Here is a 16,881-nt window from a genome sequence, read left to right on the forward strand (position 1 = left end):
TTGCTCGTGCTCTTCAGGGGGGTTTAAACTAATTCTACAGGGGCATGGGAACCTAGACTGTAGCTTTAGGGTGCAGGACCTGGAGTGTAGGGAGGTTAGGAACATGGCATCAATCTCAAAGGAGGGTGCCTGTAAACAGGAAAGTGGCTTGAAGTGTGTATACTTCAATGCAAGAAGTATATGAAATAAGGTAGGTGAACTAGCAGCATGGATTGGTACCTGGGATTTCGATGTTGTGGCTATTACGGAGACATGGGTAGAACAGGGACAGGATTGGCTGTTGCAGGTTCCAGGGTTTAAATGTTTTAGTAGGGTCAGAGGTGGGGGTAAAAGAGGGGGAGGTGTGGCATTGCTTGTCAAAGATAGTATTACAGCGGTGGAAAGGACGATGGATGAAGACTCGCCATCTGAGGTAGTTTGGGCTGAGGATAGGAATAGGAAACATGAGGTCACCCTGTTAGGAGTTTTCTACAGGCCTCCTAATAGTCCTAGAGACTTAGAAGAAAGGATTGATTCAGGAGAAGAGTGAAAGTAATAGGGTGGTTGTTATGGGGGACTTTAACTTTCCAGATATTGACTGGGAAAGCTATAGCTCGAGTTCGTTAGCTGGGTCGGTGTTTGTCCAATGAGTGCAGGAGGGTTTCCTGACACAATATGTAGACAGGCCAACAAGAGGTGAGGCCATACTGGATTTGGTTCTGGGTAACGAACCAGGCCAGGTGTTAGAATTGGAGGTAGGTGAGCACTTTGGGGACAGTGACCACAATTCGGTGACTTTTACTCGAGTGATGGAGAGGGATAAGTGTGCACTGCAGGGCAAGAGTTATAGCTGAGGGCAGGGAAATTATGATATGGTGAGGCACGACTTAGGATGCGTGGCTTGGAAAAGTAGGCTTCAAGGGAAGGGCGCAATTGATATGTGGAGCTTGTTCAAGGAGCAACTATTGAGTGTTCTTGATAAGTATGTACCTGTCAGGCAGAGAGGAAAGGGTCGTGTGAGGGAACCGTGGTTTAATAAGGAATTGGAATCCCTTGTTAAAGGGAAGAGGGCGGCCTATGTAAAGATGAGGTGTGAAGGTTCAATTGGGGCGATTGATAGTTATAAGGTAGCCAGGAAGGATCTGAAGAGAGAGCTAAAAGCAGCAAGGAGGGGACATGAAAAGTTCTTAGTTGGTAGGATTAGGGAAAACCCAAAGGCTTTCTATAGGTATGTCAGGAATAAAAGAATGACTAGGGTAGGAATAGGTCCAGTCAAGGATAGTAGTGGGAAGTTGCGTGTGGAGGCTGAAGAGATTGGGGAAGACACTGAATGAATACTTTTCGTCAGTATTCACTCAGGAACAGGACATTATTGCCGATGTGAATACTGAGTCACAATTAATTAAAATGGATGGCTTTGAGGTATGTAGGGAAGAGGTGTTGGAAATCCTGGAAAGGGTGAAAATAGATAAGTCCCCTGGGCCTGATGGCATTTATCCTAGGATTCTCTGGGAAGCAAGGGAGGAGATTGCAGAGCCATTGGCCTTGATTTTTATGTCCTCAGTGTCTACAGGAATAGTGCCAGAAGACTGGAGGATAGCAAATGTGGTTCCCTTGTTCAAGAAGGGGAGTAGGGATAACCCTAGTAACTATAGGCCGGCGAGTCTCACTTCTGTTGTGGGCAAAAGTCTGAGAGAGAATTGTAAGGGAAAGGATTTATGAACATCTGGATAGGAATAATGTGATCAAGGATAGTCAGCATGGTTTTGTGAAGGGTACGTCGTGCCTCACAAACCTTATTGAAGTCTTTGAGAAGGTGAATAAGGAGGTGGATGAGGCTAAAGCGGTAGATGTGGTGTATATGGATTTTAGTAAGGCGTTTGATAAGGTTCCCCATGCTAGGCTACTGCAAAAGATACGGAGGTATGGCATTGAGGGTGAGTTGGAGGTTTGGATTAGGAATTGGCTGGCTGGAAGAAGACAGAGGGTAGTAGTTGATGGAAAAGGTTCATCTTGGAGTGCAGTTACTAGCGGTGTTCCGCAAGGATCTGTTTTGGGACCATTGCTGTTTGTCATTTATATAAATGACCTGGAGGACGGGCTAGAAGGTTGGGTGAGCAAGTTTGCGGATGATACGAAAGTCGGTGGAGTTGTTGACAGTGAGGAAGGATGTGGCAGGTTACAGCGGGATATCGATAAGCTGCAGAGCTGGGACGAAAAGTGGCAAATGGAGTTCAATGTAGGTAAGTGTGAAGTGATTCACTTTGGTAAGAGTAACAAGAAGATGGGGTACTGGGCTAATGGTTGGATACTTGGTAGTGTGGATGAGCAGAGGGACCTTGGTGTCCATGTACACAGATCTCTGAAAGTTGCCATCCAGGTAAATAGTTCTGTGAAGAAGGCATATGGTGTACTGGCTTTTACTGGTAGAGGAATTGAGTTCCGGAGTCCTGAGGTCATGTTGCAGATGTATAAGACTCTGGTGCGGCCGCATCTGGAGTATTGTGTGCAGTTTTGGTCGCCATACTATAGGAAGGATGTGGAGGCACTGGAATGGGTGCAAAGGAGGTTTACCAGGATGTTGCCTGGTATGGTAGGAAGTTCGTATGAGGAAAGGCTGAGGCACTTGGGGCTGTTTTCATTGGAGAAAAGAAGGTTTCGGAGTGACTTGATAGAGGTGTACAAGATGATAAGGGGTTTAGATAGGGTTGACCATGAGAACCTTTTTCCACGTATGGAGTCAGCTATTACGAGGGGGCATAGCTTTAAATTAAGGGGTGGTAGGTATAGGACTGATGTTAGGGGTAGACTCTTTACTCAGCGAGTCGTGAGTTCATGGAATGCCCTGCCAGTAGCAGTGGTGGACTCTCCCTCTTTATGGGCATTTAAACGGGCATTGGATAGGCATATGGAGGATAGTGGGCCAGTGTAGGTTAGGTGGGCTTGGATCGGCGCAACATCGAGGGCCAAAGGGCCTGTACTGCGCTGTATTTTTCTATGTTCAATGTCTTTGGGATGGATCCAAAACTTATTTCGTTAATGATTGAAAATACTTTGACCTCTGGAACTGTCTGCCAGAGAGTGTGTTGGAGTCAGATTCAATTATGGATCATTAAACTGAAAAGGAAAGCAAGGTACTGTAGTGGATGTCAGAATATGAGTTTCCTGATTGGGGCTGTTCACTTGCTCCTGTTACCATTTCAGGTTGCTAACTTTTCGTTAGCATCCTGCACATGTTGAGTATTTTTCTCCTTTCTAGTATCTCAGTGACAAATCTAGTTTATGAATTGTTCCTATGATATCTCATGAGCGGGTTTATGATATTCACATTGTTGTGGGTCACAGTGTGTCCAAGTGAGGAAAAACAAACTGTTCATCTTAAATATTTGATTTTAAACAATGGAAATAAAATTAATGTTTGGAAAACACAACTTGCTGTGTAGTAAGATCATCAGAAATAGGAATGGGAGTAAGTAATTGACCGTTGAGATGTTCTGTCTTTCATTTATCTAAATTCTCTTTCCTGCACTTGTTTTTTCATGACTTCACCTGCTGAAGTGACTACATTCCAAAAGCTTGTGATTTCAACATAAGAGCATCAGAACTAGGAGCAAGAGTCGGCCTTCTAGCCCTTCGAGTCTGCTCCACCACTCAATAAGATCATGACTAATCTTCTCGTGGACTATGCTGCACTTACCTGCGTTTTCACCATATCCCTTAATTCTTTTATTTTTCAAAAACGTATCTACTGCTTCTAGTGATTGCTGAAGTAATGTCAAATCCTTCCCTGGGCAAGGAATTCCATAGATTAACAACCCTCTGGGTGAAGAAGTTTCTTCTCAGTTCAGTTTTAAACCTGCTTCCTCTAATCTTGAGGCCATGTGCTCTTATCCTAGTCTCACCTACCAATGCAACATCCTACTTCTATTTCTTTCATAATTTAATATATTTCTGTAAGATCCCCTCCAAACAAACCTGCTGGACTATAACCTGGTGTCATGTGACTTATGACTAAAAAATTTGTTATTACACATCCTCATAGCAGTGGGATTTCAGGGCTCGAAGATAGGGACACTACCACTGCGCCTTAAAAAAAAACCTCTGCAGCAAATAGGCCCTCTTCTAGTGAATGAATGGGGAGAGGTTTCTTCTCAACATGGGATACAAATATTATACCCTCAGAGCCCTTTATACTAAATTGAGCCCTCTTCAGTTGAATGAATGGATGTGGAGGTGCCACAGTTGAATTGGTTGATAACGTTAAAAATCACATCTTCCCCCTGAATATGTGACACTACCGCTATAGCCCCACAGCCCGTTGCAGTAAATTGGGTCATCTGCTGTTGAATGAATGAACGGGAATGAAAAGGGTGGATACACTGACGTGATTGTGAAATTCTCCACCAATCCCAAAGCTTGTGGTCGGTACCGACTAATCGGAGAGAGATATTGCAGAGGGTGGGACCAAGACGACGCGCAAAGCCAGCCGCCATTGGTCAGGTGGAGTAAGGTGCGCTCTGATTGGAGGGGACGCGAATGACGCGTGTCACAGAAGGAGGAGACGGGATGAAGAAGAAAAACAAAGATGGCGGCGCGAGGCTGCGGTTTTGTCATCGACTCAGCGGGCGGTTTCTGACGGGGGGGGGGGCAGACAGGCATCGTTTACCTCAGAAAATACCTTTAAAATACATTTCAAATTAAAGCCAGAACTTTTCAAACAAAAGTTGTGAAGAAAAGGAGACAGTCCCCGGTGGGGTTTATTGTTTATTTGTGTATAATTCCCGGGGCCCGGGAAGGGGAGGTGACAGTTATCGGGTGAACGAGAAAACAAATTAAAAATGTCGGCGGTGGAGGAGAGAGAGCCGGCGCCCGCGGCTTCTTCGGCGGCGGCTGGAGCCCAGGAGCTCAACAACCCCCCGGAGCTGGAGGAAGGCCCGAGCTCCAAGAAGCGGGGGGTCCGGCTGGAGGCTGGATTTGCTCAAGGCTTGTATCTATTAACTTATTTAAATGGTACCTACTGTATGGGGATATGGTTTACATTAAAACTGGAGGATCATGTCAGAGTGTTTGTTTATATTGAGCAGTTGTAGTTGGTAAAATACACTCCCTGGAGGAGCACCTTCTATGATGCTGCATTTCTCGCCTTCTGCCCTTCCCCCATTTGTTATCTCTCATCTTGATTTTACATTTTTTTTTGGTCAAATTTAATTTCATATTATTGAGACTTGGTATTCACTGTGTGTTATTAATTTGTTTGTTGAATTACTGTAAGAAAAAAATTAATGGTGTCATGTCATTTCTGATGTCAGAGTTTGACATTGAATGTGCAGATGTGAATACCAATAAGTTGTGAAAATAAATCAAGAACTTGTGGTTCTAACAAAAAAAGCAGTTCACTGATATTAATGGCATTGTCTCATTTGAGGATGATGATTTGAGTCTGACCAACAAACCGTTTCATGTAGTCACCCAATTTAATTAAAATTTTCTTTAACTTAATTAAAGAAAATAACCCTGGCAGGCTAAAATTTGTACAATTTGTTTATAAGATTTATTTATATGTCCCTTGCTCTCGATGTGGTCTCTGCCACATTGGGGAGACTGGACGCCAACTTGCAGAACATTTCAGGGAACAGCTCTGGGACGCCAAAACGAAACGACCCCACCGCCTTGTGGCTGAACGCTTTAACTCCCCCTCCCAATCCGTCAAGGACACGCAAGTACTCTGCTGCCTTCCCCTCCAAGCTCTAGCTACCTGACGCTTGGAGGAAGAACATCTCGTCTTCTGCCTTGGGACCCACTAACTACGTAGGATCAATGTAGATTTCACCAGTTTCCTTATTTCCCCTCCCCTCCCCCCACACCACACACCTTGTCCCAGATCCAGAGTTGAAAAATGTGGTGCTGGAAAAAAGCCTCGAGGCCATGCCTCTAGGAATTCCCTGGCTGTTCTCTGGCATGGCACTCATCCACAGAGTCTATCAACAAACACATTTACCTGGACCCAACATACCGGCCACTGCAGCGGACAGTTGGAACTGACAACCGGAAGCGGCAGAGTCAAACCACTATAAATGCTGGAGGAAACATCACAGAAGCTCTTCACAAGAGGCTCCCAAGCACTGAGGATATCACCTAGACAGGGGATGAAACGTCTGCAACAAAAATTCCCAGCTCGGCGAACAGAACCACAACAATGAGCACCCGAGCTACAAATCTTCTCTCAAACTTTGAATTGAGCATAGGAGTTGGGACATCCTGTTGCAACTGTCACACGAGCCACACAACACAAGGCGTGGTCCTTCTCTGACTTACCATCCCTTGGAATATCGGGGGGAAGACACCCCTTTAATTGTAACATTCAGGAAATATGCCTTATTTCAACAAAAATGTGCTGTGCTCACAGATGTTTGGACAGAGAAAGGGAGTTGCAGTCTGGAGTGAAGCTCAACCTTCATTCAGAAAGAGAGGAGCAGCAGTAGCTTCAGAAGCTCACCGTCCAACTTGCGCATTCAGACAATAGGGGGGCTCTTCTGGGCAAAATCTGGGAATGAAGCAATGTCTCCCCCTTTCCATTCCTTATCCTGGGAGGGAGAGAGAAAGGGGGAAGCACTGTTCACTTGCAACAACGGGAGGCAGTATGAATACAAGCAGGGAGCAGACTCTGCAAAAGTCAGTTTCAGTCGGCTTCTTCTGAAATATTGTGTGCAATCCTGGTCTCCCTCCTATAGGCAGGATGTTGTGAAACTTGAAAGGATTCAGAGAAGAGTCACAAGGCTGTTGCCAGGGTAGGAGGGTTTGAACCACAAGGAGAGGCTGAATAAGATGGGGCTGTTTTCCCTCGAGCATCGCAGGCTGAGTGTGTGTTTTTTAAAGAGGTTTATAAAAACTTGTGTGGATGGGGTGAATAGACAAGGTCTTTTCCCTGGGATAGGGGGAGTGCGGAACTAGAGGGCATAGGTTTAGGGCGAGAGGGGGAAAATTTAAAAGGGACCTTGCAGTCAACCTTTTTTTTGCAGAGGGTGAAGCGTGTATGGAATGAGCTGCCAGAGGAAGTGGTGTAGGCATCTGGATGGTTATATGCAAAGGAAGGGTTTAGAGGGATATGGACCAAGTGATGGCAAATGGAACTAGACTAATTTTGGATATCCGGTCGGCATGGACAAGTTAGATTGAAGGATCTGTTTCTGTGCTTTATGTCTCTGACTGTATGACTGGTGAAAAGCGTTGGCATTCATCGAAACATTTATGCAACAGAAAATTATAAGAGGGTAAAGATAAGCCTCACGTCATTGATCCATGAATCCTGGTGTAGTATGGATGTATTTCCAGTAATAGAGTCAGGATGGCATGGAAGGAGTCCAAAACGACGGCTTCTTTTACAAAAAGTCACACTTAAAACTTAAATCTGAGTCTTCTGGAAATGTAAGACAACCGTGCGTTAATATAAGACAGATAAGTCTGGGGTATATGTTACATATTTAATGGAATGTTTATGGCTCTAAAAGCCTGATTTGCAATGTTTCTGGGCTCATAATATTGCACTGCAGAATATTGTATATCTTCAGTAAGAACGTCAATACCGCATGATAGATGTCCATTCAGCAACTTGAGTGAACTCTTCGTGGAGTATGCAATCCACCACATTACCCTGCTGTATACATTTACGTATAGATCAGCACAAAGATCTTGGGTATTAAGAGAGGAAAGAATGATCCACAGAAACTAGAAATGTGTGTTCTGATTTTCTATTATGGACTGTCAGCGATGACCTTTGCAATCTCTTTCCACAGGAATATTACAAGAGAAGAATTTGGAGGCAGAAATCTCAGACCAAACATTACATCGAAGTCTGACAATCGCTTGATTCACCAGGACTTGGATATTGATGGTCTTGAAAACAAAGGGGAGAAGGTCTGTCTGCTTTGTTAGGTTTTAAATGTCAGTGTGACTGGAAACTCACAGAGTCTTACATATCCACACACCAGAGTAGTGACTGGAACATGCTTTACAGAGTTCTCCAGTTATCAGAGGGTTCACCAGTAACACCACACCTATGCTGTAAGTGTGAGCGAGTTTCAACTGATTGTTGAACCTGGAGAAATACGAGGACACCTGCACCATGGAGAAATCATGAAAATGCAGGGAGTGTAGGAACGGTTTCCCTTCCCCGCCTGCCCGATATTCATCAGCATTTATATACCGGGCAGCGGCCATTCACCTGCATTCAGCACAGGAAAGGCTTCACTCAGTCGCATCACCTCCTGGTCCACATTGGGGAGAAACTGCTCATCTGCCCTGTATGCTGAAGCAGATGAAGGATATTTTTTTTTTATCCTGGATGTAGCATACTGCAGGTATACCTGAAATAGATACATTTGTCTCTGTCCCATTGAGTCTCCAGCACAGGGCCAGTCTGGGCTGCTCAATTGGTGTCTCAGTGTTTATTCTGCACCTGAGCCTCCATCCACCCCTCTTCATTGCTCCCCCATCTCCCCTCCATCAGCATAAAGGTATCCCCCACTTTTCGAAAGTTCACTTTACACTACTTCACTTTTACAAAAGACCTAAATTAATACCTGTTCTCACAAACCGAAAGAAATCCGAAGAGGATTGTCGCTTTTACAAACAAAGGCATAATATTAAATTAATTCATGGTAATTGCTTCTTCGCTTTAGGCCATTTCGGCTTATGAAAGGAACACTCTACTTTCAAATAGTGGGGGAAAGCTGTATCAATACAATACAGCAGTCACAGGCCCTTCTCACTTGCTTTAGGCACACAGACCCCCTCCAGCCTGTGCTAATTCTTAATTCTTACTTAGACCTGCTATTTATTGCCCATGTGTGGCTTCTGTTCCTCTGTTCACCTCCCCTTCATGTGTCTATCAAGATACACCTTAAACGTTGTTAAGGTGCCTGCTTCCATTACCTCCACTGGCAGTGCGTTCCAGAAACCCACCACCCCTCTGTGTAAATTCCCCACCCCCACCACTTTCCCCCCAAACAGTCCTTGAACCTCTTTTAGTTGACCTTTCTACTTTGGAGGGAAAAAAACGCCTCTGACTATCATAGAATCCCTCCAGCGTGGAAACAGACCATTTAGCCCAACAAGTCAACACTGGCCCTCTAAAGATTAACACATAGAGACTCGTTTTCTTACCCCCATGATCTACATTTACTCCTGACTAATGCACCGAACTTACACATCCCTGAACATTGGGCAATTTACACTCAGGGAGAAAGTGAGGTCTGCAGATGCTGGAGATCAAAGTTGAAACTTTATTGCTGGAACAGCACAGCAGGTCAGGCAGCATCCAGGGAACAGGAGATTCGACGTTTCGGGCACAGGCCCTTCTTCAGGAATGAGCAGAGAGTGTTCAGCAGGAGAAGATAAAAGGTAGGGAGGAGGGACTTGGAGGAGGGGCGTTGGAAACCTATCACATTTCCAACGCCCCTCCTCCAAGTCCCTCCTCCCTACCTTTTATCTTCTCCTGCTGAACACTCTCTGCTCATTCCTGAAGAAGGGCCTGTGCCCGAAACGTCGAATCTCCTGTTCCCTGGATGCAATTTACACTCAGACAATCCAACTTATCCTGCCTCTCCCTGGACGCTATGGGTAATTTAGCATCCCTAATCCACCCTAACCTATACAAGTTTGGATTGTAGGAGGAAGCCGGAGCACCCGGAGGAAGCCCACACAGACACGTGAGGTGGGTTGCAGGGACAATGTGCCAACTCCACACAGATAGTTGCCTGAGACTAAAATCGAACGCAGGTCTCTGGCACTGTGAGGCGTCAGTGCGAACCACTGAGCTATCCTGCCACCCCTGTCCAGCCAATCTGTGTATCTCAGCAGTTTGTCGAGGTCTCCTCTCAGCCTCTGTTTTTCCAAAGAAAACAATCCAGGTTTATGCCTCCTCTGCTCATAACGAGAGCCCTCCAGACTAGGCAATGTCCTGGTGAACCTTGTCTGTACCCTCTACCAGAGCACCCACATCCTTCCAGTAGCACTGTGACCAGAACTGCACACAATATTCCGAATGTGGCCAGAATAAACAGCTGTAACGTAACTCTTACACTCAAGGAAGCGTGCTGTGTGCCTTCTTGATCACCGTGCCCACCTGCATTACCACATCCACAGATCTATATGCCCAGATCCCTCTGTATGCCAGTGCTCTTATGTGTTCTGCCATTTATCATACAATTCTTATATTTCCTTTGTCTCTATCGAGCTTCACCTTGACTGTCTTTCTCTCTTCATCTCTTTTTTTTCCCCCCTCCTCACCCTTCCACACATCAGCATATCATAAGACCATAGGAGTAGAAATTAGGCCATTCAGCCCATTGAGTCTGCTTCGCCATTCAATCATGGCTGATACGTTTCTCAACCCCATTCTCCCCATAACCCTTGAATCCCTTGATACTCAAGAACCGATCTATCTCAGTCTTAAATATATTCAGTAACTTGGCCTCTGCAGCCTTCTGTGGCGGTGAATTCCATAGACTCACTACACTCTGGCTTAAGAAGTTTCTCTTCCCTCTTCTAAAGGGTCTTCCCTTAACGTGAAGGCTGAGCCCTCAGGTTCTCGTCTCTCCTCCGAATGGAAACATCTTCCCAACATCCACGCCGTTCATTATTCTGTAGGTTTCAATTAGATCCCCTCTCATCCTTCTGAACTACATGATGTAGATTAGATTACATTAGATTACATTACAGTGTGGAAACAGGCCCTTCGGCCCAACAAGTCCACACCGATCCGCCGATAAACCTAGAATCCTCTAATGTTCTTCATATGTTAAATTTTTCATTCCTGGATCATTCTTGTGAACCTCCTCTGAACATGTTCCAGGGCCAGTACATCCTTCCTGAGATATGGGGACCAAATCTACATACAGTACTCCAATTGTGGCCTGACCGGAGCCTTACAGAGCCTCAGAAATACATCCCTGCTTTTGTATTCAAGTCTGATCAAAATAAATGCCTTCATTGGATTTGCCTCCCCAACTACTGACTCAACCTGCAAGTTTACCTTGAGAGAATCCTGGAGTAGAACTCCATAGTCTCTTTGCACATCAGATTTCTGAATTTTCTCCCCATAATTCTTCTGTTCCAGAGAAGCAGCAGAGATTTCCAGACACCTCGATTGTTTTCAGGGATACCAAAGGATCTTGGGAATTGCCAGGATCTCAGGAGGAGGCAGAGGGGAATGTGGTGTGGTCCTGTAAACTGCAGAACTTTCCAAATTCCCTGAGTCCGCAGGAATTCTTTCTGGACCAAGAAACAAAAGGTCCACTGAGAAACTGCTACATCAGAAGACCGCAGAGGCAGAAATTAGGCCATTCAGCCCATTGAATGGTGGAGCAGACTCAATCATTCTTAAGTATCAAGGGTTACGGGGAGAATTGGGTTGAGAAACGTATCAGCCATGATTAAATAGTGGAGCAGACTCAATGGGCTGAATGGCCTAATATCTGCTAGTTAACCATCCCTGGGAAGAAGGATGCAAAACAACAAGCTGTTTCCTGGGACAGATGAGCTAAGTGTTTAATAAGCTCATGACAAAAGGACAATTAAGTTTGTCTGTGGAAGGAAGGCCCTGACGTAAAGGGGTTTTTGCAGGAAAGGCTGTACCAAACAAACCACGAAACCTCGAGGATAAGAAGGCAAGCTACAGACCGGAGATCTCCAGAAGTGTGGGGATATGGTGTGAGAATCTAAAGAAGCATCACATCACAGATTTGAAAGCGAGGAATCTCCACCAGAATTCAACCTCAGAAAGATGCAGCAGCAGTACTTGGAAGAAGAATGCTGCACTGAATCCCTGGACACTTCCAGAGACAGATACTGTTGGGGGAAACTCAGTTAAATTCTGCCATCAATTGGGTGATAGCCAAGTTGTGAGTGAGGTTGAACTTGGTTACTTGAGTTTTATTTTTGGTTGCTACATACAATAAAGTGTTAATCATTGTTTCAGCAGTTAATTGTGTGCAGTTTCTGAGTTAAGAGCCAAATTAAGGCGATTCACCCACACCACAGTGAGAGGCTGGGATTCATGTTGACTCCATTGCATTCAGCAGTACATCACGTCAATACTCTTATAAAGCGAAGGCTGACAGCACCACCTTTCTCAAACAGAAACACCCAGAGGACCGTTTCGCCCAATAATCTGTAAAATTAGCATTAAAAGTGGTGTAACCTGCTCTAGTGAGAAGAATAAATCCCCAATGCTTTAAAATCAACAATCAGCAATATATTTATCCAACTCTCACGGTGAACAAATGAACAAAACCATTAACAAACTGGATACAGGCCAGGAGCAGATGGGTGGCACTAGTTTAGTTGGGGATCATGGACTGGTTGGTCTGAAGGGTCTGTTTCCAGGCAGCATGACTCCATCGCACGTAATGAATGGGGATCCATCCCAAAGATGATAAAGGTTTCAAGCACCATCTGTAGACTCCCTCCTGATAATTGAAGGCAGTGGGGCACTGTGAGGGTCAGTAGATCAGTCAGCCAGCCAGTTCTCTCCAGGAGACTTGTCTCTCAAGTAAGGAAGTGGTTTCCTGCCCCATCAGCCAGATTATCCAGTTAGATTAGGTCCTATATTTCCAACAAAATAGGTCAACGGGGCAGTGTCTATAACAAATATGTTATTAAACTTGGAAGAGTGCTGAAGACATATACAAGGATGTTACCAGGATTCAAGGGTCTGTGTAAAAGGGAGAGGTTGGACAAGCTAAGATATTTTTATTTAGAGCATTAGAAACTGAGAGAGGCCCTTACAGAAGTGAAGAGATCGTAGAGGGTGAATGCACTCAGACTTTTACCCTGGGGTTGGGGAAGTGAGGGCGAGAGGGCATCAGTTTAAGGTTAGAGGAAAAAGAATAAAAGGGAATGTGAGGGGCAATGTTTCTTTTTACGCAGACGGTGGTATACATATGGAATGAAATGCCAGCGGAAGTGGTTGAGGTGGGTCGATTAACAACATTTAAAAGGCATTTGGAGAAATACGTGGATAGGAAAGGTATGGAAGGAAATGGACCAAGTGCAGGGAAATGGGCTTAGTGTTGATGGACAGTTTGGTCGGTGTGGACCATGTTGGGCCGAAGGGCCTGTCTCCTGCTGTAGGACTCTATGATTCGCATCTCTTTATCGGTACGACAGTTTTGAGTTTCCAAATGAACATCTCACAATCAGGCCGAATAAAATCCAATCTCATTTATCAACTCTGATGCGGAGGTGCTGGTGTTGAATTGGGGTCGACAAAGTCAGAAGTCACACGGCACCAGATGAAGTGATGAAGGAGCAGCACTCATGAAAGAGCAATGCTCCTAAAGCTTGTGATTTCAAATAAACTTGTTGCACTGTAACGTGGTGTCATGTGACTTCCGACTTCTTCAACTCTGGGTTTGTCTCAAACTTGACGGGGTTCTTCGTCCAACTCGACATATTTTATCAATATTGCTTGGAGGAATTTTTTTTAAGATTAGATTCCCTACAGTATGGAAACAGGTCCTTTGGCCCAACAAGTCCACACTGGCCCTCCGCAGAGTAACCCAGCCAGACCCATTCCCCTATCCCTATTCCTCTACATTTACCCCAACTAATGCACCACACCTACACATCCCTGAACACTATGGGACAATTTAGATGGGCCAATCCATCCTAACCTTTAGACTAGGGGAAGGAAGCCAGAGCACTCAGAGGAAACCCATACAGACGTGGGGGGGGGGGGGGGGGTGGCATCGTGAAAGCTACACACAGACTGTCATCCCGAGGGTGGAATTGAACCCAGGTCAGCATCGTGAGGCAGTGGTACTAACCACTGAGTCACCATGCCACCCCTGAGCCACGTAGGTGGGCTTGTGGGGGTGGGGGGGAGGTAAGTCCAGCACAAAACAAAGAAAGCTCACTGCACCCACTGTCAGAATGGGCAGGAGGTTCAGCCCTGGGGGTGACCCATTGCAGTGTCACTGGTGGAATCTGATTGTTGGATGCACTGGTGCCCCCGCTGGTGCCTCCGCAAGTTGCAGGACGATGTGAACTTGCGCCCGCAGTCAGGGCAGGCAAACGGCCTCTCCCCGGTGTGGACCCATTGGTGGGCCAGCAGTTTGGAGGAGCAGGTGAACCCCTTCCCACACTTGGGGCAGCTGAATGGCCTTTCCCTGGTGTGGACCCGCTGGTGGGACAACAGGTCAGAGGAATTGCTGAAGGCCTTAGCACACTCAGAGCAGGCGAAAGCCCTCTCCCCCATGTGGATTTGCCGGTGTCTCAGCAGGTTCAAGGACTTGCTGAAGGCCTTCCTGCACTCTGGGCAGCTGAAGGGCCTCTCCCCCGTGTGGACCCGCTGATGGGCCAGCAGGTTGGAGGACTTACTGAAGGCCTTCCCACACTCTGTGCAGCTGAAGGGCCTCTCCCCCGTGTGGACCTGCTGATGGGCCAGCAGGTTGGAGGACTTACTGAAGGACTTCCCACACTCTGGGCAGCTGAAGGGCCTCTCCCCCGTGTGGACCCGCTGATGGGCCAGCAGGTCAGACGATTTACTGAAGGCCTTCCCACACTCTGGGCAGCTGAAGGGCCTCTCCCCCGTGTGGATTCGCTGGTGACTCAGCAGGTCGGAGGAATTGCTGAAGGCCTTCCCGCACTCTGGGCAACTGAAGGGCCTCTCCCCTGTGTGGACCCGCTGATGGGTCAGCACGTTGGAGGAATTGCTGAAGGCCTTCCCACACTCTGGGCAGCTGAAGGGCCTCTCCCCCGTGTGGACCCGCCGGTGCTTCAGCAGGTTGGAGTCGTCACTGAAGGCCTTCCCGCATTCGGGGCAGCTGAATGGCCTCTCCCCCGTGTGGACTCGCCGGTGCTTCAGCAGGTTGGAGGAATTGCTGAAGGCCTTCTCACACTCTGGGCAGCTGAAGGGCCTCTCCCCCGTGTGGACCCGCTGATGAGCCAGCAGGTCGGAGGATTTAGTGAAGGCCTTCCCACACTCTGGGCAGCTGAAGGGTCTCTCCCCCGTGTGGATTTGCTGGTGTCTCAGCAGGTCGGAGGAATTGCTGAAGGCCTTCCCGCACTCTGGGCAGCTAAAGGGCCTCTCCCCTGTGTGGACCCATTGATGGGCCAGCAGGTTGGAGGAATTGCTGAAGGCCTTCCCGCACTCTGGGCAGCTGAAGGGCCTCTCCCCCGTGTGGACCCGCCGGTGCCTCAGCAGTTTGGAGTCGTCGCTGAAGGCCTTCCCGCATTCGGGGCAGCTGAATGGCCTCTCCCCCGTGTGGACTCGCCAGTGCTTCAGCAGGTTGGAGGAATTGCTGAAGGCTTTCCCGCATTCGTGGCAACTGAAGAGCCTCTCACCAGTGTGTATATGCTGGTGGGCCAGCAAGACACAGGAGCTAGTAAAGCCCTTCTCCCGCTCGGGGCAGGAGAACGGCCTCTTCCCAGTGTGATTGCACTGATGAGCCGCCAGGACAGATGGGACACGGAAGCTCTTCCCGCAGTCGCCACAATTCCATGGTTTCTCAACAGGGCGTGTTTCCTCGGGTTTCTCCATGGCCGAAGCTTCAGCTGCACACACACGTGTACAACCCTGCCATGAATTCTTCTTTCCAGGCAGTAGAGTTGTTTCAGGCTCCACACTCAGTGCGCTGCAACAGTAGGGTCTTTCAACCAGTGCCCCCGTACTCAAACAGGAACCAAAAAGAAAGCTTTGCTCCTTCTCACAGAATCATAGTTGAAAATTGTTGCGGTCCTGATGGATTGAGTAACTGTCAGACATTGACGTGAAAGTGAGGACTGGAGACACTGGAGAGTCAGAGTCAAAAACTGCGTCACTGGAAAAGCGCAGCATGGCAAGCAGCATCAGAGAAGCAGGAGAATCAACATTTTGGACATAAGCCCTTTATCTGTTAACTTGAAACTTCTGTCTTCAGATAGTCTGTAAGAAAAGATGATAAAAGTCATCACTGCCAGTCCGGTTAAGAATATCAAGGCATTGACACTGACACCAGAGAGAAACTGTACATATAGATGTGGCAAATGTTAGTGGCTAGCCAGAGTGATAGAGATATGTAGCACCCTTCCAGATAACCTAACCTAATCTCGGCCGATTTGCCAGCATTTTTGCCCATATTGTCTAAACCCTTCCTAATCGTATACCCATCCAGATGCCACTGTACCAGCACCCACCACTTCCTCTGACTGCTCTTTCCTTAAACACGCCACTTTCTGCATGAAAGACTTATCCCTTAGGTTCCTTTGTTAAGTTCTTTTGCTTGAGCTTCTTCCACTGCAATACGCCAACTTCTGTGAACAACCAAACTTTATTAAGTACAGTACAAGCTGTGGAGAAACTCTTAACACTCTTCGCAATGCTTGAACACAACAGTACCAAAACATACAAACCCCTTAAACAAAGTAAAACTGAAACAGAGGCTTACAGTTGAAGTTAGAAGGGCAGAAGGAGACAGTATTAGCAGCCTTTCTCCACACAGCCCACTGCTTAACTCACCCAAACAAGACTTCAGCTTTCAGGACTGACCACTCCCCTTTCATTGTCCAGGTCACTTCTAAAACATAAAAGCTTTGGCCTCAAGTCTCATCTGTTCACACATTACCAAAAATGCCTCCCAATACCGTTTTTCATCTCTGTACTAAACCAGTTGCTTCGGAGCTTGGGTCTTTTTACCACCCCTCTGAAAAAAAACCAAGGACACAGCATCCTTGAGAAGAAGGACCAGCTTTTAGAAAAAAGGACCAGCTTTGTGACTGAGGGATATAGGCCAAACACTGGCAGATGGGATTAGATTAGTTTCAGAACATAGCATGGAGTAGTTGGACTGAAGGGACTGTTTCTGTGCTGTTTGACTCGGTAACTGTTCTGCAATGGTCTGAAAACCATTTTCTTGCCTTCCC

General features: G+C 46.7%; 1 protein-coding gene across 1 annotated transcript in view; it reads right to left on the reverse strand.

Moving 5' to 3' along the window:
- LOC148143875 (uncharacterized) overlaps positions 1-15,551 on the reverse strand; it is a 202,918-nt gene extending 187,367 nt beyond the window's left edge. The window contains exon 1 of the mRNA XM_087975277.1: positions 14,019-15,551. Coding sequence (XP_087831403.1) covers positions 14,019-15,520 — 1,502 coding nt within the window. The 5' untranslated portion in view covers positions 15,521-15,551. The remainder of the gene's footprint in view (positions 1-14,018) is intronic.
- Between the last annotated feature and the right edge of the window lie 1,330 nt (positions 15,552-16,881).

Source organism: Chiloscyllium plagiosum, unplaced genomic scaffold, assembly GCF_037043375.1.
Source record: "Chiloscyllium plagiosum isolate Xiang-an unplaced genomic scaffold, Cpla_swu_hap1 HiC_scaffold_27, whole genome shotgun sequence".
Classification (NCBI taxonomy): Eukaryota; Metazoa; Chordata; class Chondrichthyes; order Orectolobiformes; family Hemiscylliidae; genus Chiloscyllium; species Chiloscyllium plagiosum.